The following is a 26870-nucleotide window of genomic DNA, read 5'->3' as shown; positions in this document are numbered from 1 at the left end:
CTTGGAAAATTACAGACAATGATGCCATGGCTTTAGAAGCTTCTGATAGGCTAATTGACATAATTTGAGTCAATTGGAGGTGTACCTGTGGATGCATTTCAAGGCCTACCTTCAAACTCAATGCCTCTTTACTTGACATCATGGGAAAATCAAAAGAAATCAGCCAAGACCTCAGAAATAAAATTGTAGACCGTCACAAGTCTGGTTCATCCTTGGGAGCAATTTCCAAACGCCTGAAGGTACAACATTCATCTCTACAAACAATAGTATGCAAGTATAAACACCATGGGACTACGCAGCCATCATACCGCTCAGGAAGGAGACGTGTTCTGTCTCCTAGAGATGAACGTACTTTGGTGTGAAAAGTGCAAATCAATCCCAGAACAACAGCAAAGGACCTTGTGAAGATGCTGGAGGAAACAGGTACAAAAGTATCTATATCCACAGTAAAACAAATCCTATATCGACATTACCTGAAAGTCCACTCAGCAAGGAAGAAGCCACTGCTCCAAAACCGCCATAAAAAAAGCCAGACTACGGTTTGCAATTGCACATGGGGACAAAGATCATACTTTTTGTGGAAATGTCCTCTGGTCTGATGAAACAAAAATAGAACTGTTTGGCCATAATGACCATCGTTATCTTTGGAGGAAAAAGGGGGATGCTTGCAAGCCGAAGAACACCATCCCAACCGTGAAGCACAGGGGTGGCGGCATCATGTTGTGGGGGTGCTTTGCTGCAGGAGGGACTGGTGCACTTCACAAAATGGATGGCATCATGAGGGTGGAAAATTATGTGGATATATCGAAGCAACATCTCAAGACATCAGCCAGGAAGTTAAAGCTTGGTCGCAAATGGGTCTTCCAAATGGACAATGACCCCAAGCATACTTCCAAAGTTGTGGCAAAATGGCTTAAGGACAACAAAGTCAAGGTATTGGAGTGACCATCACAAAGCCCTGATCTCAATCCTATAGAACATTTGTGGGCAGAACAGAAAAAATGTGTGTGTGACAAGGTACAGAACTGCAGGCAGGCTCAGGGCAGGCAGAATGTTCAAAACCCGGAAAACTATAAAACAGGAACTAGAAATAGGCAGGCGCATGGGGAAAAACGCTGGTAGACTTGACGAACAAATCAAACTGGCAACAGACACAGAGAACACAGGCATAAATACACTGGGGAAGATGAGCGACGCCTGGAGGGGGGTGGAGGCAACCACAAAGACAGGTGAAACAGATCAGGGTGTGACAGTGTGTGCGTGTGCGTGTGCGTGTGCGTGTGCGTGTGCGTGTGCGTGTGTGTGTGTGTGTGTGTGTGTGTGTGTGTGTGTGTGTGTGTGTTTGTGATCAAATAACTTTGTCCGACTGGTCGTAATAGTTTGCTGAGGTCAGGAGCTCTCCCAGACAGTGAGTGGCTCAATGGTTATGGAGCCGTGTTGATTTCTGCCTGGCCTCCTCGGATGTGAGTTTTAATGTCGTGAGGCAAAGCGGCACACATCAATCTCTCCCGATCAATCAAGGGTTTGCTGTGTATAAATCAACGTCATTTTTTTTTGTACAGCGTGATTTGAGGTTTCGAAACGTAATTAATATCTTAGTCCTAAACATAGTCAGATGTAGCTATGTTAAACAACCTTTGGTGTTATTCTTTAATAAATCTCTCTGCAACACACAGGGAATTGACGTCACTACGAAATGTACGACCCATTCCCTACACGATACATTACATGTATAAAGCTCAGTGTTGATTTGTAAGAACAAACTCCGGCGCTTTCTTCCGCACGGTACATCATCATATACATCAAGGCTTTTATACTACAAACATGAATAACTTATCAGTCTAGTCATCACCTTATTGGAGCCTCATACGCTTTAAAGGATGAAGTAGGCTTTAGACACTGGCTTTTCTCCTCTACTTTAACCCCATATGTAGTAATTTACCCACAATCCCTAGAGGTTTTGTGGACAAGAATGAGATGTGAGCCTTTTATCAGCCCTATCAGCTGAAAGGCATATCATTAATCAAGTGCAGAGCTCCTGGGCCCTTCAGTCTCTGTTTTAATTACTTTAGTTTGATGTTGCTCCCAACGTCCAGATGCATTAATAATGCTTGGCCAGCCAATACGCTAGTTTCCTTGGGAGGGAGGGGGAGGTGTGTGTGTGTGTCTGTGTGTGTGTGTCTGTGTGTGTGTGTGTGTGTGTGTGTGTGTGTGTGTGTGTGTGTGTGTGTGTGTGTGTGTGTGTGTGTGTGTGTGTGTGTGTGTGTGTGTGTGTGTGTGTGTGTGTGTGTGTGTGTGTGTGTGCGCGTTCAGGGGAGGAAGAAGAGGGGGGGGGTCAGTGATAGGAAGAGGGCAGAGGTCTGGTAAAGATGCTGAAAGCTGATATTGTGCGACTTTGAATCACACCTCTTAACTGATAATGGGGGATCCACTATTGATCACTATGTACGTGTAGCACATGGGGATGTGTGAAACTTACTCCTCAGCCTGAAGTCTCCCCACTTGGGCCAGCTAGCTTTTCGCGTGGCGCCATCCGGTAAGACACTTCAGGAGGGCGGTCAAGTGTGCTAGCAAGGCAGAGGTCCTGAGTTTGTGCCAGGTATGGATCGAATCGGGAGGAAGTGGTACTCACTAAGCAAGCAGTGTGACGTCCTTTACATACGCATGGTGAATTTACTGCTCTGATAGAGCAGAGCAAGAAGAGGACTGCGAGGGTAATACATACACACGTGCGCACACACACACAGAAAATGTTACGTAATCACACACTTACTCATAAACCCAGGCCATTTCTCACCTCACAAACTTACTCACCTCATAAACGGTTCCTGGGAGCACTGATCACAGTATTTACAAGCCCCTGTTACTTTTTTGACCCAGATAGCATAATGTACACTGAGTGGACAAATCATTAGGAACACCTTTCATAATATTTAGTTGCACCTCTTTTGCCCTCAGAACAGCCTCAATTCATCAGGGCATAGACTCTACAAGGTGTCGAAAGTATTCCGCAGGGATGCTGGCCCATGTTGGCTCCAATGCTTCTCACATTTGTGTCAAGTTGGCTGGATGTCCTTTGGGTGGTGGACCATTCCTGAGACACACGTTGCAGTTCTTGACACACTCAAACCGGTGCGCTTGGCACCTACTACCATACCCCGTTCAAAGGCATTTAAATCATTTGTCTTGCCCATTCACTTTCTGAATGGCACACATACACAATCCATATCTCAATTGTCTCAAGGCTTACATTATTCTTTAACCTGTCTCCTCCCCTTTACACTGATTGGAGGGGATTTAACAAGTGACATCATTAAGGGATAATAGCTTTCACCTGGATCCACCTGGTCAGTCTACTCCAGGGGTTCTTAAACCTTTTCAGCCTGGGACCCAAATGAGAAATGCTGTGTTTTCCTGGGACCCAAGATTAGGAAAATATGCAACTATACATACATATAGGTACATTTCATTGCCTTTATGCCTACATTTTTTAAAAATAGACAAACAAATAATGAAATACCCCTAAATATCTTTTCATATTTATTTTTCCCCCTTTAAAAACACGCTTACATATCTGTCTAGGAACTGTAGCCGTTAAAATACAATAAATAAATTCATTCTGAACACAGATGAATAACAGAACACAGGCTTTTTGATCGTGCAACCCTAAGTAACAGTACAGATGAAAAATGATCAGGCCTACACTACATCTTACTGTAGAAAGTATTGTTGATAGAAAGTCGAGGTTGAAACTGTTGCTGTTTTAATATACATCTTTTTTTTTATTCTGAACTGGAATAAACCGATTGATCACATCACAGATGTAGCCCAGAAAACACACACAAACACACAGTCCTAATGAGACGTATGTGGCTGGTTGAAGTTTCCAACAAGCATGTCTATTCTATTCAGGTCATGCGCAGCATTGACACTGCTTCTGTACTTGAGAACCCCGACTCACATAGTTATGTGGTGCCAAACTGGACCAGAACATCTACTGCTTTCTCAGTCAGGCAGGAGACCGCTTCCTGCTGTAGATGAGCAACCCAGAACTGTTTGAGTGTTTGCCCCAAAAAGCATCTTGCTTCAATCAGTTTATTCCAGTTAAGAATAACAATAATTATTGTATTTTAACAGCAACAGTTCCAACCTAGACTCGTTTTCAACAATCATTTCTAGTGTAGGATGTACAGTAGGCCTGATCATTTTTCATCTTCGTCTGTAACATTACTGTTGAGGGGTTGCACTATCAGTAGCTAGTTAGCTTGCTTTGGCTAACGTTAGCTATTAGCTGTGTAACGTTACAAGGCCAGGGGATTGTTTGAAAGATAATTTTGCTTATCACCACATGTTATAAAATGACAACAATGCCTTGCTAGTTGACTAACTTTCCACTGTGGAAGCACTGTTTCCTGAAGCTGTGACGTATGTCGTCGGAATGAGACCAAGGTGCAGCGTGGTAGGCGTACATTCTTCTTTAATTTAAATGTACACCAAAAAAATATATATATACAACGGCCGAACAGCTCCGTCGTGCAAACTACATGCACTCAAAACAAAGACAAGATCCCACACTGAAGGAGGGGAAAAGGACTGCCTAAGTATGATTCCCAATCAGAGACAACGATAGACAGCTGCCTCTGATTGGGAATCACACTCGGCCAAAAAGAAAGAAATAGAAAACATAGAAATAAAGAAACTAGAATGCCCACCCTAGTCACACCCTGGCCTAACTAAAATATGGCCAGGGCGTGACAGAAGCATTCTACCCTGTTCTGAAAGAATTCCTTGGGTTTACCATCATGTTGTGGATGTTTGGTCAGGACGTGTCGTTTTATTAATTTGTTCGTTATGCGAGTCTCATTACTAAGCACTTCCACACACAAAACACATTGTGGGCGCTCCTCATTATTTCTCAACGTTTGTATGAAAGACACAAAAAGTCATCACTGTATTTGCGTTTCATGACGATTGAGCTCAGTCAGAACTTGTGGCTAGCATGAATCCATTTTATGACAGCTGTGAGTTGATGGTGAGTGTGAATAACAAGTCAGTGGCTTGAACGACAGCGCTGCAGCGTGTGGGTCACGGAGTCATCTTCAAGAAAACTGCCCATCCGGTTAACCGCAATGCACACGGGCATCTCCCTCTACCTCTCCCACTCGCGCAGCTGCCAAACTGAGCAGAGACCGCTGCCAAGCAGAGAGAGCCCTGAACCGAGAGCGCAGTTGCACTTGGCCAAATAAATTCCAGTAATTAATGAAATAATTATACATTTACGTCGCGACCCACGTCACGACCCATACTTTAAGAAACACTGGTCTACTGTATGTCATGGAAAGAACAGGTGTTCCTAATGTTCTGTATACTGTATACACTACTGTATAGTGTATTAGAAACCAAATATTTTTCTATATCAGTGGTTTGTGATGTAGAACACATATTTGTCTGTGTCAGTGGTTTGTGATGTAGAACACATACGTGTCTGTGTCAGTGGTTTGTGATGTAGAACACATATGTATCTATATCAGTGGTATGTGATGTAGAACACATATTTGTCTATATCAGTGGTTTGTGATGTAGAACACATATTTCTCTATATCAGTAGTTTGTGATGGAGAACACATATTTCTCTATATCAGTGGTTTGTGATGTAGAACACATATTTCTCTATATCAGTGGTATGTGATGTAGAACACATATTTGTCTATATCAGTGGTTTGTGATGTAGAACACATATTTGGCTATGTCAGTGGTTTGTGATGTAGAACACATGTATCTATATCAGTGGTTTGTGATGTAGAACACACGTATCTATGTCAGTGGTTTGTGATGTAGAACACACGTATCTATGTCAGTGGTTTAAACCTCAACGGGAACAGTGGTGGGTGACATCCTCCTGCCCTGTCGTTCCCTAGGGATCTTTTCTGCTACAAGCAACATTTTAACCAAGATTAGTCCCCACTCTGATACTCTGCTAGATATGCTACCAGATATTCCACCCAGTGACTCCAAAGCCATTCCCTCCTTCTTTTCATCCCTTCATCCCTCCTTCCCTCCATCCCACCATCGCTTCACACCTCCAGGGTAATCTTATATGTTGGCAGAAAATGATCCAGTTTTTGAGACGATAAGGGAGAAAGGGAGGGATGGAGAGATGGAGAGATGGAGGGAGGGAGGGAGGGATAGGGATGGATAGGGAGGGAGGGAGAGAGAGAGGGATGGAGAAAGGGAGGGAGGGAGAGAGAGAGGGATGGATAGGGAGGGAGGGATGGAGAAAGGGAGGGAGGGAGCGAGGCAGAACTGAAAGTTACATCTCTCATCAATGTTTCATGACACCGCTCTCTGTGAAAGCGGCCCCCTTGACTTACAGCTGCTCAAAGAAGCGTGGCACTTTTTAAGACGCTCCCGTGCAGATGAGATGTCGTCTTCAGACGCTCCCTTCAAGATATATCGCTGTCGATCTAATGCCCTGTGCTTATTCGCAGTCTTTCAGTGAAAAACGTACCCGAAGTGTCACAGAAATACCTGCATCACCTTGTGCAGTATGGTGAAGATATTATGCATACAGTGAAATGTGTATCAATCATGTTCACATGCTTGAAAATAGCCAATTAGCATCACAACAATGCCTTGAATACCCACACAGTAAACACACACTAGTCCCTCTCTTTCTCCCTCCCTCCCTCCCTCCCTCCCTCCCTCCCTCCCTCCCTCCCTCCCTCCCTCCCTCCCTTTCTCACTTATCGTCTCAAAAACTGGATCCTTTTCTGACAACAGATAAGATTACCCTGGAGGTGTCCGAATATAGGCCCAGCGATCCATGCTGTCGCGTTGACACAATAACAAATCAGTAATCACGTCAGACCAACGTTGCAAAACAATACCCAGTGATTACATGGTGTGAGTCACTGCAGTGTTAAACAGTGCCCACGGTGCAGGCTGTTGTCTTAATGCAGTGAATATGATTTACTTTGAAATGGAGCCAGTGAATCTAGAACACCGTGTTAGCAGGGGAAGTTACACACACACACACACACACACACACACACACACACACACACACACACACACACACACACACACACACACACACACACACACACACACACACACACACACACACACACACACACACACGTCGCTGCTAAATAGTGGCCACCGCTGCTGAAAAAAATCCAAGGGACACGCTGCACATACTCTGTCAAGGGGACCTTGGTGACCACTGGTCAGGGATACCGACGCGTTATGAGCTATACATGGAAATATAAGATTCTAACTTGCATTTTTTCTGGAAAATATGTTATCAATAAAGTGCAGCTCTGCTTCAAGTGCTTATGTGTTCACTTGAAAAACGGGAACGTATTCTAGCAGAACATTTCAGCCCCGTCTCAAACTGGGACCCGTGGGTCTATCCATCCACACGCGCACTCTGCTTGGTATTCCACGGTAACGGAATTACGCTTTGACTCTGGGGGTGGTTTTCACTTTAAAATGTATGCCGAACACAAACCATTGATTTCAAAGCTTAACAAACTATACAACTATGCAGAAGGATAACTTTGAACAATTTCCTGTGGAAATTCAACACAAACGAATTGAGTGGAAGAACTGTGCAGATCCAACCGTAACGGAATTGCAGTAAAATATCTCTCAGGTATTTATGTGCCCACATATTCCAAAAACAAAATATCTGCTCCGAATTAAGATTCAAAGATGTCAGCAGAAAAAAAGGGGTGTCAGCTATGTCATGGTAACTTGAGCTTGAAAAAAATCAATTTTTGTTATTCAAGTAAGTAAGTAAAGTGGATTTACACACGGTAACAGAATTACGGTAACGGAATTACATCATGGGTCCCTGATCTGTACTACACAGAAATGCATAATTATGGATATGAATGTCAGTCTCTGTTTAGACATCACAGCACAGCACAGCACAGCACAGCAGAGCAGAGCACAGTAGAGCACAGTAGATTACAGTACAGTACAGTAGAGTACAATACAGTACAGTAGAGTACAATACAGTACAGTAGAGTACAGCACAGTACAGTAGAGTACAATACAGTACAGTAGAGTACAGTAGAGTTTAGTTCAGTACAGCACAGCAAAGTAGAGTAGAGTTCAGTACAATGCAGTAGAATACAGTACAGTACAGTAGAGCAGAATATAGTTCCGTAGAGTAGAGTACAGAACAATATACTGTACTCTACTCTACTGTTCTATACTCTACTTTACATTACTGTATTGTACTGTACTACTGTATTGTATTGAACAGTACTTTGCTGTGCTGTACTGAACTGAACTCTACTGTACTCTACTGTACTGTATTGTACTCTACTGTACTGTGCTGTACTCTACTGTACTGTACTGTGCTAGCCAAACTTGTAAAACATACGTCTATGATAGGTTCAGATTTGGTCCAGTCCGGTCCGTCCGTGGACATTAACATCAAATCCAAGGTGGCCTGACCAAATTTCATCTACTTTTCAACGTCCTTGGACGTCCGGTGTAGGTTGGTGCTCAGCGAGTAAGGGTGCTGGTTAAAGTAAATGGAGGGTGAGGGGGCTCATGGGTAGGTTGTTTTAACACTCTTTTAACACTCTTGGGTTGACCACCAGATGACAGACCAAGAAAGTTAACAGCTGAACATAACAGTATGCCAGAGGAGGGGAGAACAGTAAAAGGTGACCCGACTGTGGTTTGTGACTATTATGATTTCCCATTGTAGCCAATTCAGTTGCAGTAATTCCATTAAATATTTTTGGGTAATTTTGGTAAAAAGATTGAGTTTAATCACTTAATAATTAATAAACAAAATTCATATAATTAAAATCACTACAACTAATTGGTGTATCTACCATTACGTGTTACTTCTGTGAACGCGCACCAAAATACTAGAGACCTTCAGAGTGACACATACAAAGAACAGCACTACTTCTTAATTTCTCAAAAGAAAAACTTTGTCCAATTTCTAAAGACTGTTGACATCTAGTGGAAGCCATAGGAACTGCAATCTGGGCCCTAATAAATCAGATTTCCCATAGAAAAGCATTGGAAAACACAATGAACTCAACAACAAAAAATTCCCTGGATGGATTTTGCTCTGAGTTTCGCCTGCCAAATGAGTTCTGTTATACTCACAGACATTATTCTAACAGTTTTAGACATTTCAGAGTGTTTTCTATCTAAATCTACTAATTATTTGCATATCCTAGCTTCTGGGCCTGAGTAACAGGCAGTTTACTTTGGGCATGCTTTTCATCCGGACGTGAAAATACTGCCCCGATCTTAAACAAATCAAAATCTATTTTATATTTGACATTCTTCAAAGTAGCCACCCTTTGCCTTGATGACAGCTTTGCACACGCTTGGAATTCTCTCAACCAGCTTCACGAGGAATGCTTTTCCAACAGTCTTGAAGGAGTTCACACACATTCTGAGTACTTGTTGGCTGCTTTTCCTTCACTCTGCAGTCCAACTCATCCCAAACCATCTCAATTTGTTTGAGGTCGGGTGATTGTCAGGTCATGCAGCCCTCCATCACTCTCATTGGTCAAATAGCCCTTACACAGCCTGGAGGTGTGTTGGGTCATTGTCCTGTTGAAAAACAAATGATAGACCCACTAAGCTCAAAACAGATGGGATGGCGTATCTCTGCAGAATGTTGTGGTAGCCATGCTGGATAAGTGTGCCTTGAATTCTAAATAACTCACCGACAGTGTCACCAGCAAAGCACCCCCACACCATCACACCTCCTCCTCCATGCTTCACGGTGGGAACCACACACATGCAAAGATCATCCGTTCACCTACTCTGCATCTCACAAAGACACGGCGGTTGGAACCAAAAATATCACATTTGGACTCAACAGACCAAAGGACAGATTTCCACCAGTCTAATGTCCATTGCTTGTGTTTCTTGGCCCAAGAAAGTCTCTTCTTCTTATTGGTGTCCTTAAGTAGTGGTTTCTTTGCAGCAATTAAACTATGAAGGCATGATTCACTCAGTATCCTCTGAACAGTTGATGTTGAGATATGTCTGTTACTTGAACTCTGTGAAGCATTTATTTCAGCTGCAATCTGAGGTGCAGTTATTATAATGAACTTATCCTCTGCAGCAGAGGCAACTCTGGGTCTTCCTTTCCTGTGCCGGTCCTCATGAGAGCCAGTTTCATCATAGCGCTTAATGGTTTTTGCGACTGCAATTGAAGAAACTTTGAAAGTTGTTGAAATTTTCCAGATTGACTGATCTTCATGTCTTAATGTAATGATGGGTTGTCATTTCTCTTGGCTTATTTGAGCTGTTCTTACCGTAATATGGACTTAGTCTTTTACCAAATAGGGCTATCTTCTGTATACCATCCCTACCTTGTCACAACACAACTGATTGGCTCAAACGCACTAAGAAGGAAAGAAATTCCACACATGAACTTTTAACAAGGCACACCTGTTAATTGAAATGCGTTCCAGGTGACTACCTCATGAATCTGGTTGAGAGAATTCCAAGAGTGCGCAAAGCTGTCATCAAGGCAAAGGGATGGCTACATCGAAGAATCTCAAATATAAAATATATTTTGATTTGTTCAACACTTTTTTGGGGGTGTTTGTAACAGATCCCCCTGGAACTTTAATTGTGCACACCTGGCCCCTATTCCCACCGATTATATTTGAATATATGTGCCCTTTGTTCACCATGATGGTGTCGATTATTGTTACAATGTCCGTTGATGCGTGTGAGTACCTGTGCTGTGTGTCTTGGGCTTTCGTGCCCGTGTGGATTGCGCAGGTTATTACGGGTCTCTTCCCGTGTGTTAATCATCGTGCGCGTGTGTTATTTTTTCAAAGTACCCCTCGCTCTTTTGTTTGGGTTCAACCCTGTGTTTTGTCTATGTGTTTGTTTGGTCTTCGTCCCTGTGCCCTTACACTGCACGTCGTAATTTGGGGCGTGATAAAAAGCCCTATCACGCATTCCTGCGCCGTGTCTCCCGAATCATTGTTACCAACGTGACAGTGTTATTTCATAGTTATGATGTCTTCAGTATTATTCTACAATGTAGAAAATAGTCCAAATAAAGAAAAACCCTTGATTGAGTAGGTGTGTGAACTTTTGACTGGTACTGTATTTGTGATACCTTAAGACTTTTTCTTGTATATTTTCTAAGAAATCCTTTACATCTGTTCATCCATAAATAAAAGCCTTTACTTATGCCCCCCAAAAAATGTAGATGGAAAATGGTTGAAAAATGTATCTATGCCTTCATTTCCCAAAATATAGACTCTTAGCTTTCATTTGACACCCAATTTGATATGGCCCTACGTACTTCACATGTTGGTGCTCATGGGTCCTTTTCGATGGAAATGCCCTGGACTCTCACAGGTCTTCAGCGCTTCTACTAAATGCCCCTGAGCTCAGACAGGGGCAGCATTTAACACTCACTAGACTGGCAACGCCCAGGCCAGAACTGTGTGTCGGGAATCAGTGAGTTACAATGCTTCTTGATTCCAAGAGATAGTTTGGTGTTCACGATGCAAATAATAAACTTCCAAATATACACTATTACCCAATTTCTCAGTATTGGGTAGTTCCCCATAACCATTACTTTACCATGCTGCTTTCGTTCAATTACCTGCCCTTACATTTCTGAGAGGGTAAACTGGGTTTTAATTCTGCTTATTTTACTTGGTATTCCATCTCAGCTCCCAAACAACACTTGGTAGCTTTTTCGAACAACAGAAATGATTGATGCTTCTCTCTTATCAACAGAGGAACAGCTATAGCTATTAACTTCTACTTAACAACAGTTCCACTGTCACGTTCCTGACCTGGTTTCTGTATGTGTTAGTTGGTCAGGACGTGAGTGTGGATGGGCAGTCTATGTTTTCTGTTTCTATGTTGGTTTTGGGTGACCTGATATGGCTCTCAATTAGAGGCAGGTGTTTTTCATTTCCTCTGATTGAGAGTCATATTAAGGTAGGTGTGTTCACACTGTTTGTTTGTGGATGATTGTCTTCCGTGTCTGTGTCTACGCACCACACGGGACTGTTTTTGGTTTGTTTTGTACATCGTTCTTTTGTGTAGTCTATTTTCCCTGTTCGTGCGTTCTTCGTGTTATTTGTAAGTTCTTATTGTTCAGTTCTGTCTACACATTCATTTTTGTTATTTTGTAGTTTATTCAAGTATAGTTCGTGTCATTGTTTCGTCGTGTCTAATAAATCATTATGTATTCAACACCCGCTGCGTTTTGGTTCAATCCATGCTCATCCTCTTCGGATGAAGAGGAGGACTACCGTTACATCCACAGTGAGCTTTTGTCTCCGTAGTGTTGATAGTCTGTTCAGGATTGTGTGTCTTGAAGACCGGTATTGACGGTGTTTAACCTTTGTTGCTTTTTCTGTGTTCTCTCTTAACAAACACAGACATTGCTTGTCAAACAGACATAGTTTCTTAAACAGGCGTATGCACACAGATGCACACACATGGACAGGGTACACATAGCTTGTCAAACAGACACACACGCTGCATATCGAACAGACAAATCCACACGCACCTCTTGAATGAGTGAATGACGTGCGGAACAGTGGATGAATGGAAAGGCCGATGAACCGGCTCCAAGTCCGTCTTCTATCTCTGTCTCTCCACTTGTGATTACGGCCTTTTGAGAAAACACAATGGCTTCGGGGGGGGAAAAGAGCGGTGGTGATGCATTGTGGCCATTATTGAAATGATGAATGCTGTCTAAAAATCAATTGTGACATGTCATTTATTTAATTATTTACGTTCATACATTCATGACGAAAACAAGCATTCAGACGTCGGGCTTTGTCTGTTCTGACAAGTTCTATCAGTTTTCAGCATGTTCAGAAATACACACGATGTTTAAATTAATCTCAAATGTTATACCGGTGCCCACTTTTGACAGGAAACGTCAGTTGTGTAAATTGCTCTGCGGTGTCGTGTTAAAACGGGCTCCTCATTTCAGGTGCCACATCCGTGTGATTGACACCTTCGGGACAGAGCCGGCCTACAACCATGAGGACTACGCCACCCTGCACGGCTACAGGACCAACTGGGGCTACTGGAACCTCAACTCCAGACAGTACATGACCATGTTCCGTAAGTATACATCAATATGGACTATCACTCATTAGTATTACAACCCAATGGATGGTTGCAGAGACTATGATTAAAGGCCCAATCTGTAAGATTTCCTGGTCTCAGATTGTTGATTGAGTCTACCGCAGTATTGGACGCAAACGTTGTCATTATACTATAGCGATTCAGGGGGAGGGGTGCAAGGGTCCAAGGCAAAGCACGACTCATGAAACCTTCAGCAGATGTTAGGTGTTTTGGGAAGAAAGCTACAATTAGGACCTGAATAGAGCCATGTGCTTGTTGGGGGCTCAATTATTATTTGCTGTTGGAAAATGGCATATTAAAAAGGTAAGTTCACTATTATTGAATGTCAAGTCCCATACTACTTATGGGAGAGTTAGGAAGGAGGAAGAGTTGGGAGGCCACAGTGATGGGAGAGTTGGGAGGCCACAGTGATGGGAGAGTTGGGAGGCCACAGTGATGGGAGAGTTGGGAGGCCACAGTGATGGGAGAGTTGGGAGGCCACAGTGATGGGAGAGTTGGGAGGCCACAGTGATGGGAGAGTTGGGAGGCCACAGTGATGGGAGAGTTGGGAGGCCACAGTGATGGGAGAGTTAGGAGGCCACAGTGATGGGAGAGTTAGGAGGCCACAGTGATGGGAGAGTTGGGAGGCCACAGTGATGGGAGAGTTGGGAGGCCACAGTGATGGGAGAGTTGGGAGGCCACAGTGATGGGAGAGTTGGGAGGCCACAGTGATGGGAGAGTTGGGAGGCCACAGTGATGGGAGAGTTGGGAGGCCACAGTGATGGGAGAGTTGGGAGGCCACAGTGATGGGAGAGTTGGGAGGCCACAGTGATGGGAGAGTTGGGAGGCCACAGTGATGGGAGAGTTGGGAGGCCACAGTGATGGGAGAGTTGGGAGGCCACAGTGATGGGAGAGTTGGGAGGCCACAGTGATGGGAGAGTTGGGAGGCCACAGTGATGGGAGAGTTGGGAGGCCACAGTGATGGGAGAGTTGGGAGGCCACAGTGATGGGAGAGTTGGGAGGCCACAGTGATGGGAGAGTTGGGAGGCCACAGTGATGGGAGAGTTGGGAGGCCACCGTGATGGGAGAGTTGGGAGGCCACCGTGATGGGAGAGTTGGGAGGCCACCGTGATGGGAGAGTTGGGAGGCCACAGTGATGGGAGAGTTGGGATGCCACAGTGGGACACAGTAGGATTCCACCATCATAGAGCCCTGGCCTTCACTATCTTACTGGCTCAGCTTTTCATAGCGTGTCATTGAGCTAACTGAGCACTTGACTTTACCCACCCTCTCCCACTCCATCCTCCACAGTACCACTTAGCATCGCTATATATTCTGCACCAGCAGTACAGAGGATCACTCATTTGTTTCTGAGAATTTTCCAGCAGCGATGGAAATGCAAACATGTAGTGTATTCAAGATTTTAAAAGGCTTCTAAAGTTTGTAATTTCCATTTAAAATGTCAGACTGGATTTGCCCTAATGAAAAATGGTATCAACCCCTACAAAAAATGTCCATTAATTATAATCCACATAATATTTCACATTTCCTGTTGTTGCAGGATTATTTTCCTTCTGTAACAAACAGAAGGAAAATCAATTAAGATCTGTAATTAAGATCTGTACCTATCCACCTGGCTATAATGCACCCACAATACAAGCCAAACCACTTAACATTGTAATGCTGTGGATACCTGCAGAATCCACCTAGGTTTAACACACCACTTAACATTGTAATGCTGTGGATACCTTCAAAATCCACCTAGGTTTAACACACCACTTAACATTGTAATGCTGTGTATACCTGCAGAATCCACCTAGGTTTAACACACCACTTAACATTGTAATGCTATGGATACCTGCAGAATCCACCTAGGTTTAACACACCACTTAACATTAATGCTGTGGATACCTGCAGAATCCACCTAGGTTTAACACACCACTTAACATTGTAATGCTGTGGATACCTGCAGAATCCACCTAGGTTTAACACACCACTTAACATTAATGCTGTGGATACCTGCAGAATCCACCTAGGTTTAACACACCACTTAACATTAATGCTGTGGATACCTGCAGAATCCACCTAGGTTTAACACACCACTTAACATTGTAATGCTGTGGATACCTGCAGAATCCACCTAGGTTTAACACACCACTCAACATTGTAATGCTGTGGATACCTGCAGAATCCACCTAGGTTTAACACACCACTTAACATTGTAATGCTGTGGATACCTGCAGAATCCACCTAGGTTTAACACACCACTTAACATTAATGCTGTGGATACCTGCAGAATCCACCTAGGTTTAACACACCACTTAACATTGCAATGCTGTGGATACCTACAGAATCCACCTAGGTTTAACACACCACTTAACATTGTAATGCTGTGGATACCTGCAGAATCCACCTAGGTTTAACACACCACTCAACATTGTAATGCTGTGTATACCTGCAGAATCCACCTAGGTTTAACACACCACTTAACATTGCAATGCTGTGGATACCTGCAGAATCCACCTAGGTTTAACACACCACTTAACATTGTAATGCCAGGACTTTAGCATACAGACAGCTTTTAGAATAGCCACACTTACAATACCTTTTTGAATTAGCATATTAGAATCAGACTGAGACACAGGCCATATCAATAACAGTAGCACCTCTTCACATTTCACTGAGGATATTGTCAAGCTCAAGTTCAAATGAGATGGTCTATACCTGTCTGTTTACTATCTCTTCTGTATCTGTCTCACTCTTTTCCCCTTGTCACTCTCCCTTCCCCTCACTCTGCCCTTTCCCTCCTCCCTCTCTCTCACTCTCCTCTCCTCAGCCCACACTCCAGACAACTCGTTCATGGGCTTTGTGTCTGAGGAGCTGAACGACACGGAGAAGAGGAGCATCATGCAGAACAAGGTCAACAACATGGCTGTGGTTTACGGCAAGGAGGCCAGCATGTGGAAGGTAGGCAAAACACACACACACACAGTCCACTCACAGTGAAACATGGGTTCAAATAATATGTATAATTTCAAATACATTAGCTGTACTTTATATAGCTTGCACGATAAAATGGGAAAGTCCCAAAAGTACAAACCCCACCCACCAGGCAGGCTCAAGCAAACACTTAATGTACTTGAAAAATGTCCAATACTATTTCAACCTAGGTCTGGGTGCAGAGAGATAATTATCACACTCACATAGAAAGTTACACGTAGTCGGGCAAAGTGCTGGGGGGGTCAAATCTTTTTTAGATTTTTGTAGAATCATAAAAATTCCCTTTATGAATAAAGCATATCTGATCTTTAATCTGGAGCTGCTTTATGTCATCCAGCTCATACTCTAAATTCAACCCTTAATATCCCGGTGCTCTCAGAATGAATACTTCGTCATTTGGATTGATGTGGATTTGACGTTTAAAAACATATAGATGAGCTGGTTAATAAAGCTAAGATTTAAAGTTGGCTTTTTCTACAGAAACAGATTGCTGCCTTTCTCTAAGCAGTAGGAAGTAGATTAATACGTCAACATTTGTACCTGTTTTTGATTATGGTGATATTATTTGTCAAAGAGCAGCTGCTAGTACTCTTAAACCTTTGGATGCCATCTACAATGGTGCCCTTCGTTTTGTTACAGGTGACAGGTTTGATACTCGTCACTGTATCCCGTATCAAAAGGTTGGCCGGACTTCGCTAAAGGCCCATATATCTCTACATTACTCTCTTTTTCCTTCCAATGCCATACTTCATGAACGTTCATCTTGTCTGATTTTGCCTAGTCCGTTCACAGGATTTGTTAACTCTTGAGGTTCCTAGGGTCTCCACCGAGCTAGCCAAATCTGCTTTTAGTTTTAATTAAGGCACTGTATAGCTGGAACGACATTCTAAAAATGCTTCATCTTGATGTTCTGGTGCCATTCGGGCAATTTCAAGTATTGATTGTAGATTTATTTGTGGAGGAATGTAAATGTTTTTCTGTGATTTGTGAGGTTTTATTTGTGCTTTGCATGCCTGAGTTTTTGTATTTCAATGTGTGCATACAGTATACAGCATATATACTGAACAGAATATCAACACAACATGTAAAGTGTTGGTCCCATGTATTAGGAGCTGAAATAAAAGAATCCCACAAATGTTCCATATGCACAAATGTTCCTAGCCGTGTCCTCAGAGCACGCGCAGACCAGCTGGCTGGTGTGTTTACGGACATATTCAATCGTTGTTCCCCAATGCTTTAAGAGGGCCACCATTGTTCCTGTTCCCAAGAAAGCTAAGGTAACTGAGCTAAACGACTATCGCCCCGTAGCACTCACTTCCGTCATCATGAAGTGCTTTGAGAGACTAGTCAAGGATCATATCACCTTCACCCTACCGGACACCCTAGACCCACTCCAATTTGCATACTGCCCCAATAGGTCCACAGACAACGCAATCACAATCACACTGCACACTGCCCTATCCCATCTGGACAAAATAAATACCTATATAAGAATGCTGTTCATCGACTACAGCTCAGCATTTAACACCACGTGGTGACACCCCCAGGTGGTGAGGGTAGGAAACAACATCTCCACCCTGCTGATCCTCAACACTGGGGCCCCACAAGGGTGCGTTCTCAACCCTCTACAGTACTCCCTGTTCACCCATGACTGCGTGGCCATGTACGCCTTCAACTCAAGCATCAAGTTTGCAGACGACACTATAGTGGTAGGCTTGATTACCAACAACGACGAGACGGCCTACAGGGAGGAGGTGAGGGCCCTCGGAGTGTGGTGTCAGGAAAATAACCTCACATTCAACGTCAACAAAACAAAGAAGATGATAGTGGACTTCAGGAAACAGCAGAGGGAGCACCCCCCTATCCACATCGGCGGGACAGTAGTGGAGAAGGTGGAAAGTTTTAAGTTCCTTGGCGTACACATCACGGACAAACTGAAATGGTCCACCCACACAGACAGCGTGGTGAAGAAGGCGCAACATCGTTTTTGTATTTGGCTTGTCACCAAAATCACTCACAAACTTTTACAGATGCACAATCGAGAGCATTCTGTCGGGCTGTATCACCGCCTGGTACGGCAACTGCTCTGCCCACAAACGTAAGGCTCTCCAGAAGGTGCGGTCTGCACAAGGCATCACCAGGGGCACCAACTACCTGCCCTCCAGGGCACCTACAAAACCCAATGTCACAGGAAGGCCATAAAGATCATCAAGGACAACAACCACCCGAGCCACTGGCTGTTCACCCTGCTACCATCCAGAATGTGAGGTCAGTACAGGTGCATCAAAGGTGGGACCGACAGACTGAAAAACAGCTTCTATCTCAAGGCCATCAGACTGCTAAACAGCCATCACTAACATTGACTGGCTGCTACCAACATACTGACTCAAATCTCTAGCCACTTAATAATTAAGAATTGGATGTAATAAATGTATCACTAGTCACTATAAACAATGCCACTTTATATAATGTTTACATACCCCACATTACTCATCTCATATGTATATACTGTACTCTACACCATCTACTGCATCTTGCCTATGCCGTTCGGCCATCGCTCATCCATATATTTATATGCACATATTCTTATTCATTCCTTTACACTTGTGTGTATAAGGTAGTTGTTGTGAAATTGTTAGATTACTTGTTAGATATTACTGCACGGTCGGAACTAGAAGCACAAGAATTTCGCTACACTCGCATTAACATCTGCTGACCATGTGTACGTGACCAATAAAATTTGTTTTGATTTGAAAATAGAAAAAAAGCTTATTTCTCTCCCATGTTGTGCACAAATTTGTTTACATCCCCGTTAGTGAGCATTTCTCCTTTGCCAAGATAATCCATTCACCTGACAGGTGTGTCATATCAAGAAGCTGATTAAACAGCATGATCATTACACAGGTGTGCCTTGTGCTGGGGAATATAAAAGGCCACTCTAAAAAGGCCTCACATTTGTGGCCTGCTGGAGGTCATTTTGCAGGGCTCTGGCAGTGCTCCTCCTTGCACAAAGGCGGAGGTAGCGGTCCTGCTGCTGGGTTGTTGCCCTCCTACGGCCTCCTCCACGTCTCCTGATGTACTGGCCTGTCTCCTGGTAGCGCCTCCATGCTCTGGACACTACGTTGACAGACACAGCAAACCTTCTTGCCACAGCTCGCATTGATGTGCCATCCTGGATGAGCTGCACTACCTGAGCCACTTGTGTGGGTTGTAGACTCCGTCTCATGCTACCACTAGAGTGAAAGCACCGCCAGCATTCAAAAGTGACCAAAACATCAGCCAGGAAGCATAGGAACTGAGAAGTTGTCTGTGGTCACCACGAGCAGAACCACTCCTTTATTGGGGGTGTCTTGCTAATTGCCTATAATTTCCACCTTTTGTCTATTCCATTTGCACAACAGCATGTGAAATCTATTGTCAATCAGTGTTGCTTCCTAAGTGGACAGTTTGATTTCACAGAAGTGTGATTGACTTCGAGTTACATTGTGTTGTATAAGTGTTCCCTTTATTTTTTTTGAGCAGTGTATATACACACACACTCAGCAAAAAAAGAAACATACCTTTTTCAGGACACTGTCTTTCAAAGATAATTTGTAAAAATCCAAATAACTTCACAAATCTTCATTGTAAAGGGTTTAAACACTGTTTCCCATGCTTTAATGAACATGCACCTGTGGAACGGTTGTTAGAAACTAACAGCTTACAGACGGTAGGCAATTAAGGTCACAGTTATGAAAACTTAGGACACTAAGGCCTTTCTACTGACTCTGAAAAACACCAAAAAGGAAGATGCCCAGGGTCCCTGCTCATCTGCGTGAACGTGCCTTAGGTATGCTGCAAGGAGGCGTGAGGACTGTAGATGTGGCCAGGGCAATAAATTGCAATGTTCGTACTGTGAGACGCCTAAGACAGCGTTACAGGGAGACAGCTGATTGTCCTCGCAGTGGCAGACCACGTGTAACAACACCTGCACAGGATCGGTACATCCGAACATCACACCTGCGGGACAGGTACAGGATGGCTACGACAACTGCCCGAGTTACACCAGGAACGCACAATCCTTCAATCAGTGCTCAGTCTGTCCGCAATAGACTGAGAGAGGCTGGACTGAGGGCTTGTATTCCTGTTGTAAGGCAGGTCCTCACCAGACATCACTGGCAACAACATCCCCTATGGGCACAGACAGGACTGGACCAGACAGGACTGGCAAAAAGTGCTCTTCACTGACGAGTCACGGTTTTGTCTCACCAGAGGTGATGGTCGGATTCACGTTTATTGTCAAAGGAATGAACGTTACACCGAGGCCTGTATTCTGGAGCGGGATCGATTTGGAGGGTCCGTCATGGTCTGGGGCGGTGTGTCACAGCCTCATCGGACTGAGCTTGTTGTCATTGCAGGCAATCTCAACTCTGTACGTTACAAGGAAGACATCCTCCTCCATCATGTGGTACCCTTCCTGCAGGCTCATCCTGACATGACCCTCCAGCATCACAATGCCACCAGCCATACTGCTTGTTCTGTGAGTGATTTCCTGCAAGACAGGAATGTCAGTGTTCTGCCATGGTCAGCGAAGAGCCCGGATCTCAATCCCATTGAGCACGTCTGGGACCTGTTGGATCGGAGGGTGAGGGCTAGGGCCATTCCCCCCAGAACTGTCCGGGAACGTGCAGCTGCCTTGGTGGAAGAGTGGGGTAACATCTCACAGCAAGAATTGGCAAATATGGTGCAGTCCACGAGGAGGAGATGCACTGCAGTACTTAATGAAGCTGGTGGCGATACCAGATACTGACTGTTACTTTTGATTCTGACCCCGCCTTTGTTCAGGGACACATTATTCCATTTCTGTTAGTCACATGTCTGTGGAACATGTTCAGTTTATGTCTCAGTTGTTGAATCTTGTTATGTTCATACAAATATTTACACATTTTAAATTAAGTTTGCTGAAAATAGACAGTTGACAGTGAGAGGACTTTTCTTTTTTTGCCGAGTAGAGTACCAGTAATAATTTGGACACACCTACTCAATCAAGGGTTTTTCTTATTTTTTAAAACTATTTTCTACATTGTAGAATAATAGTGAAGACATCAAAACTATGAAATCACCCACATGGAATCATGTACTGTAGTAACTAAAAAAGTGTTAAACAAATAAAAAATATATTATAGATTCTTCAAAGAAGTCACCCTTTGCCTTGATGACAGCTTTGCACACTCTTGGCATTCTCTCAACCAGCTTCACCTGGAATGCTTTTCCAACAGTCTTGAAGGAGTTCCCACATATTTTGAGTACTTGTTGGCTGCTCTTCCTTCACTCTGTGGTCCAACTCATCCCAAACCATCTCAATTGGGTTGAGGTCAGGTGATTGTGGAGGCCAGGTCATCTGATGCAGCACTTCATCACTCTCCATCTTGGTCAAATAGCCCTTACACAGCCTGGAGGTGTGTTGGGTCATTGTCCTGTTGAAAACAAATGATAGTCCCACTAAGCGCAAACCAGATGGGATGGCGTATCACTGCAGAATGCTGTGATAGCCATGCTGGTTAATTGTGCCTTGAATTTTAAATATATCACAGACAGTGTCACCATCAAAGCACCTCCAAACCATCACACCTCCTCCTCCATGCTTCACGGTGGGAACTACACATATGGAGATCATCCGTTCACCTCTGCGTCTCACAAAGACATGGCGGTTGAAACCAAAAATCTCAAATTTGGACTCATCAGATCAAAGGACGGACTTCCACCAGTCTAATGTCCAATGCTTGTGTTTCTTGGCCCAAGCAAGTCTCTTATTATTAATGGTGTCCTTTAATAGTGGTTTCTTTGCAGCAACTCAACCATGAAGGCCTGATTCAAGAAGTCTCCTCTGAACAGTTGATGTTGAGATGTGTCTATTACTTGAATTCTGTGAAGCATTTATTTGGGCTACAATTTCTGAGGTTCTAATGAACTTATCCTCTGCAGCAGAGCTAGCTCTGGGTCTTGCTTTCCTGTGGCGGTCCTCATGAGAGCCAGTTTCATCATAGCGCTTAATGGTTTTTGTGACTGCACTTGAAGAAACGTTCACATTTTCCGCATTGACTGACCTTCATGTCTTAAAGTAATGATGGACTATCGTTTCTCTTTGCTTATTTGAGCTGTTCTTGCCATAAAATGGACTTGGTCTTTTACCAAATAGGGCTATCTTCTGTATACCAACCCCTACCGTGTCACAACACAACTGATAAGCTCAAACGCATTAAGAAGGAAAGAAATTCCACACGTTAACTTTTAACAAGGCACAACTGTTAATTGAAATGCATTCCAGGTGACTACCTCATGAAGCTGATTAAGAGAATGACAAGAGTGTGCAAAACTGTCATCAATGCAAATGGTGGCTACTTTGAAGAACCTCAAATATAAAATATTGTTTTATTTGTTTAACACTTTTTTTTGGTTACTACATGATTCCGTATGTGTTATATCATAGTTTTGATGTCTTCACTATTATTCTACGAAATAGACAAAAGAAAGAAAAACCCTTGAATGAGTAGGTGTTCTAAAACTTTTGACTGATGTGTGTGTGTATGTATGTACACTGGGGAGAACAAGTATTTGATACACTGCCGATTTTGCAGGTTTTCCTACTTACAAAGCATGTAGAGGTCTGTAATTTTTATCATAGGTACACTTCAACTGTGAGAGACGGAATCTAAAAAATCCAGAAAATCACATTGTATGATTTTTAAGTAATTAATTTGCATTTTATTGCATGACATAAGTATTTGATCACCTACCAACCAGTAAGAATTCCGTCTCTCACAGACCTGTTAGTTTTTCTTTAAGAAGCCCTCCTGTTCTCCACTCATTACCTGTATTAACTGCACCTGTTTGAACTCGTTACCTGTATAAAAGACACCTGTCCACACACTCAATCAAACAGACTCCAACCTCTCTACAATGGCCAAGACCAGAGAGCTGTGTAAGGACATCAGGGATAAAATTGTAGACCTGCACAAGGCTGGGATGGGCTACAGGACAATAGGCAAGCAGCTTGGTGAGAAGGCAACAACTCTAGGAGACAGAACACGTCTCCTTCCTGAGCGGTATGACGGCTGCGTTGTCCCATGGTGTTTTTACTTGCGTACTATTGTTTGTACAGATGAACGTGGTACCTTCAGGCGTTTGGAAATTGCTCCCAAGGATGAACCAGACTTGTGGAGGTCTACAATTCTTTTTCTGAGGTCTTGGCTGATTTCTTTTGATTTTCCCATGATGTCAAGCAAAGAGCCACTGAGTTTGAAGGGAGGCCTTGAAATACATCCACAGGTGCACCTCCAATTGACTCAAATAATGTACATGTCCTAACCGACTTGACAAAACTATAGTTTGTTAACAAGAAATTTGTGGCGTGGTAGAAAAACGAGTTGTAATGACTCAAACCTAAGTGTATGTAAACTTCCGACTTCAACTGTATATAGACTGTGTATATATATTATATTGAGCAAAAATATTAACGCAACATGCAACAATTTCAACAATTTTACTGAGTTACAGTTCATATGAGGAAAGCAGTCAATTGAATTATATATATATGTATGTATATATATATATATATATATATATATATATATATATATATATACAGTGCATATGGAAAGTATTCAGACCGCTTGACTTTTTCCACAGTTTGTTACGTTACAGCCTTATTGTAAAATTGATTAAATAGTTTTTTTCCCTCATCAATCTACACACAATACCCCATCATGACAAAGCAAAAACAGGTTTTTAGACAGACCTGCCAATAGATACATGGAGACTCACAGACAGACTCAATACAGATGAGAAGCAATACCCTGTTAAATCAGCTCATTTCCATTTGCTAAAACGACCGACATGCCATGTATCTACTATCTATAGAAGATATTACATGTGGCACACATAGCCGCATGTGGATACATTTAATGGAATCATACAACTTTCATTTGCAGACAAATTTCCTTTCAAAAGCAGCCTGGTTGCTCACAGTGCATATTCGATGAGGGAGAGACTCGACCTGGATGCTGTTTAAAGACGTGACTTAGCTGTAGCTTTGTTCCCTCTCTGCCTCTGTTGGCGAGCGGCAATTCCCGTGGATTTTTATTCAATGGTTTAGTCTTGTATCTCGAAGCTGAGACAGAAGATGTTTTAGAAACAGGGTGTGAATATTGAGCAATTGCCGCTTTATAAGAACAGAAGGAGGGAAATGTAATACATGACAGATTGAGTTGAATATTTATTTGTTCTTTCTCTTGTCTTCCCTCTTCTCGATTCCCTATTCCCTTCCGTATTCTTCTCTCCTCTCTTCTTTGACACTTGGTCGACACGTCTCTTCTCTCCTATCGCCTCCCCCCTCCCGTCTTCCTCCCGTGCTTCTCTCCATTGCATCGTGATGGATGATATATTCTGCTGCAGCTCCAGGTAAGATTCTTCTCAGTCGAAGACACCAGCCCCGTTCTCTCTCGTTTAAGCCTCCTTTCACACATTCAGTTCATCGTTTCCTCCACGATCACACGTCTACTAATACACACTCTTGTGAATGTCAGTTTGACCTAGCATACAGCTGCTATCCCAATGTCACTGTGCCTTCCTTTGCCTTTTCTTTTATACATGTTTTATTTAGAGACAATGGTGAATTGACAAGACATAAGTGGTTTGAATAGTCCACTGCTAATCTTAGCCTGCGGCTGTCTGTGATGATGAGAGAGAGAAAGAGAGAAACATGAATTATTGGACTGGGAAGCTGTGTGATGCCACAGATGTCTTTCTGAATATTGAATACTGGGCGAGCAACTAGGACATCTGGTCCAATCAAATATGCTGGAGCAAACCCAGACTTCACATGCCCATTTTATGAAGTCGTGGTTTTACCTATCTCAAGGCTCTCCAAAGAGTTGTTTTTGGGTTGTTGACTTCTGCCCTCTCTCTTTCTGTCGCTTGAGACAATTTGTCGAAACAAATCGATGGTTCTTGATGGTTCACTATGTGGTATTGGGCTTAGTCGTATCATGGAGACATGAGTAGAGGAGAGGTGTGTGTTGGGTTTTAAGGGATAGTACTAGTATTGATTTCTGAAATGTTAACCTTGTGAGTCGGGCCTGTAAGGTAGGCTAAAGCCGTAAACAATATTGTGATGACTCCATCTTCTATTCCAAAGGGCATAGGGGACTTCTTGTGCTTTTTGCCTAGGATTTGGCTCCAAGTCTTGGCAACCAGCCTCCTCAAAATCCGGAGTGTTGGAGAGATGGGGAGTAAGTTGGAGAGGTAGAAAGAGAGATGGTAACGGTTAGAGGGAAATTGTGAGAAGTATGGAGAGAGGACGATGGAGATTTATAGAGGCCTGCAGGTACAGTGTGTTTTTGGAGCCAGTATGTTCATGCCACACCCTTTCCCACACACACACACACACTTGCCCATGTTGGCCTGTGTCAATTCTTGCTTGCTGTGTGTGTGTGCATGCGGGCTACCTGCTGGCACTATGTACATACACTGCAGTGTGATGATGATGAGAGACAAGGGCTTTTTCCTGTTAAACCCACAAGGGAAGTGCTCATGGAATTAGGACGGGCTCGTGGAATGGTATAAGCCATTCCATTCGCTCAGTTGCAGCCATTATTATGAGCTGTCCTCCCCTCAGCAGTCTCCACTGCTGTATGCTCACCCTGAAGAAGGCACAGTGATGCCGAAACATTGGTGGTTTACTGAATAAATGACCCGGGAACTTGTATATAGAGTGTGCCACTGTCTTTATTTATTTTGAAGCCTAATCGCCATTAGTCAGCACCTCTACAAACTTTTTGGCGTGTTTTTTGGGCAGCCTTTAGTTATTATGCCCCCAGTTTCTGGAGAACCTGAGGGGGGCCAAACTGTGGACATATTTAAAAGAGATCTTAAAACGCCTCTTTTTACCTTTTCCTTAGGGGGCTTTTTAGTCATTTAGTAGTTGTCATTTTTCTGTTTTGTATCTTATGTTTGTTGTGTAGTAAATATTCCAGTTCTTTTCATACATTTTTACTCGTTTTTTGCTGTGAAGTACATTGCGTTGCGTTCCATGTCTGAAATGTGCTGTATAAATAAAGCTCGATTTGATTTGAGAACTTTTTGGGTGTACGCCAGCTCATGCTATTTATTAGCCTACCTCCAGCACAGACACACACTCCTCCTCACACACATCAGAGAACCATGTCTCTTCTTCCTCTCTCTCTTTCTCTCTTTACAGTCCCTCGACAGGTTATTCCCTAGCATGACATCCAGTTCACTTGAATTGAAACCGTCAAACAAACTTAAACCCAACACACAAAGTTCAGGTTGACTTCTATTGTATAAATCAATCATTCATCTTCTCTGAGTCCTGGCTGTTTTTCCCACTCTCGTAACCCAACCTTGCTCTATATGAACTGATTCTTGAGAATAGATTCCAGGTTAGATAATTAGCATTACTAATGTGGCCCGGGTCTGGCCCAGTCAAGCCAGGTCAAGGATTAGCTAGCCTGGGCTAAGCCTGGGTTTCATCCGTGTGTGTGTGTGTGGTTCTCTCTCATGTTTCGTTGGCTCTAATTCATAGTGTCTGGTGCACTCAGAGCGTTGGCTAATCTCCTAATTGTCTGGGAAAATCCTCAGAGGAAACCATCGATCGCAGGAGTCAACCAATTACAGTGCAGCCTACAGGGCGAGAACACAATAGAACAGGGATACAGTAAGCTTCTTAACATCCAGGAAGCAGGAAGTCAATAAGG

At 43.3% G+C, this 26870-nt stretch overlaps 1 protein-coding gene across 1 annotated transcript in view; it reads left to right on the top strand.

The window, feature by feature from the left end:
* The window catches only part of LOC129835121 (alpha-1,6-mannosylglycoprotein 6-beta-N-acetylglucosaminyltransferase B-like), a 143270-nt gene that overhangs the window by 105765 nt on the left and 10635 nt on the right, over nt 1-26870 (top strand). The window contains exons 6-8 of the mRNA XM_055900518.1: nt 12980-13113; nt 15953-16083; nt 24550-24555. Of these exons, the coding sequence (XP_055756493.1) occupies nt 12980-13113; nt 15953-16083; nt 24550-24555 (271 nt within the window). The remainder of the gene's footprint in view (nt 1-12979; nt 13114-15952; nt 16084-24549; nt 24556-26870) is intronic.

Source organism: Salvelinus fontinalis, chromosome 3 (assembly GCF_029448725.1).
Source record: "Salvelinus fontinalis isolate EN_2023a chromosome 3, ASM2944872v1, whole genome shotgun sequence".
NCBI lineage: Eukaryota > Metazoa > Chordata > Actinopteri > Salmoniformes > Salmonidae > Salvelinus > Salvelinus fontinalis.
This window is presented reverse-complemented; position numbering and strand designations above follow the sequence as displayed.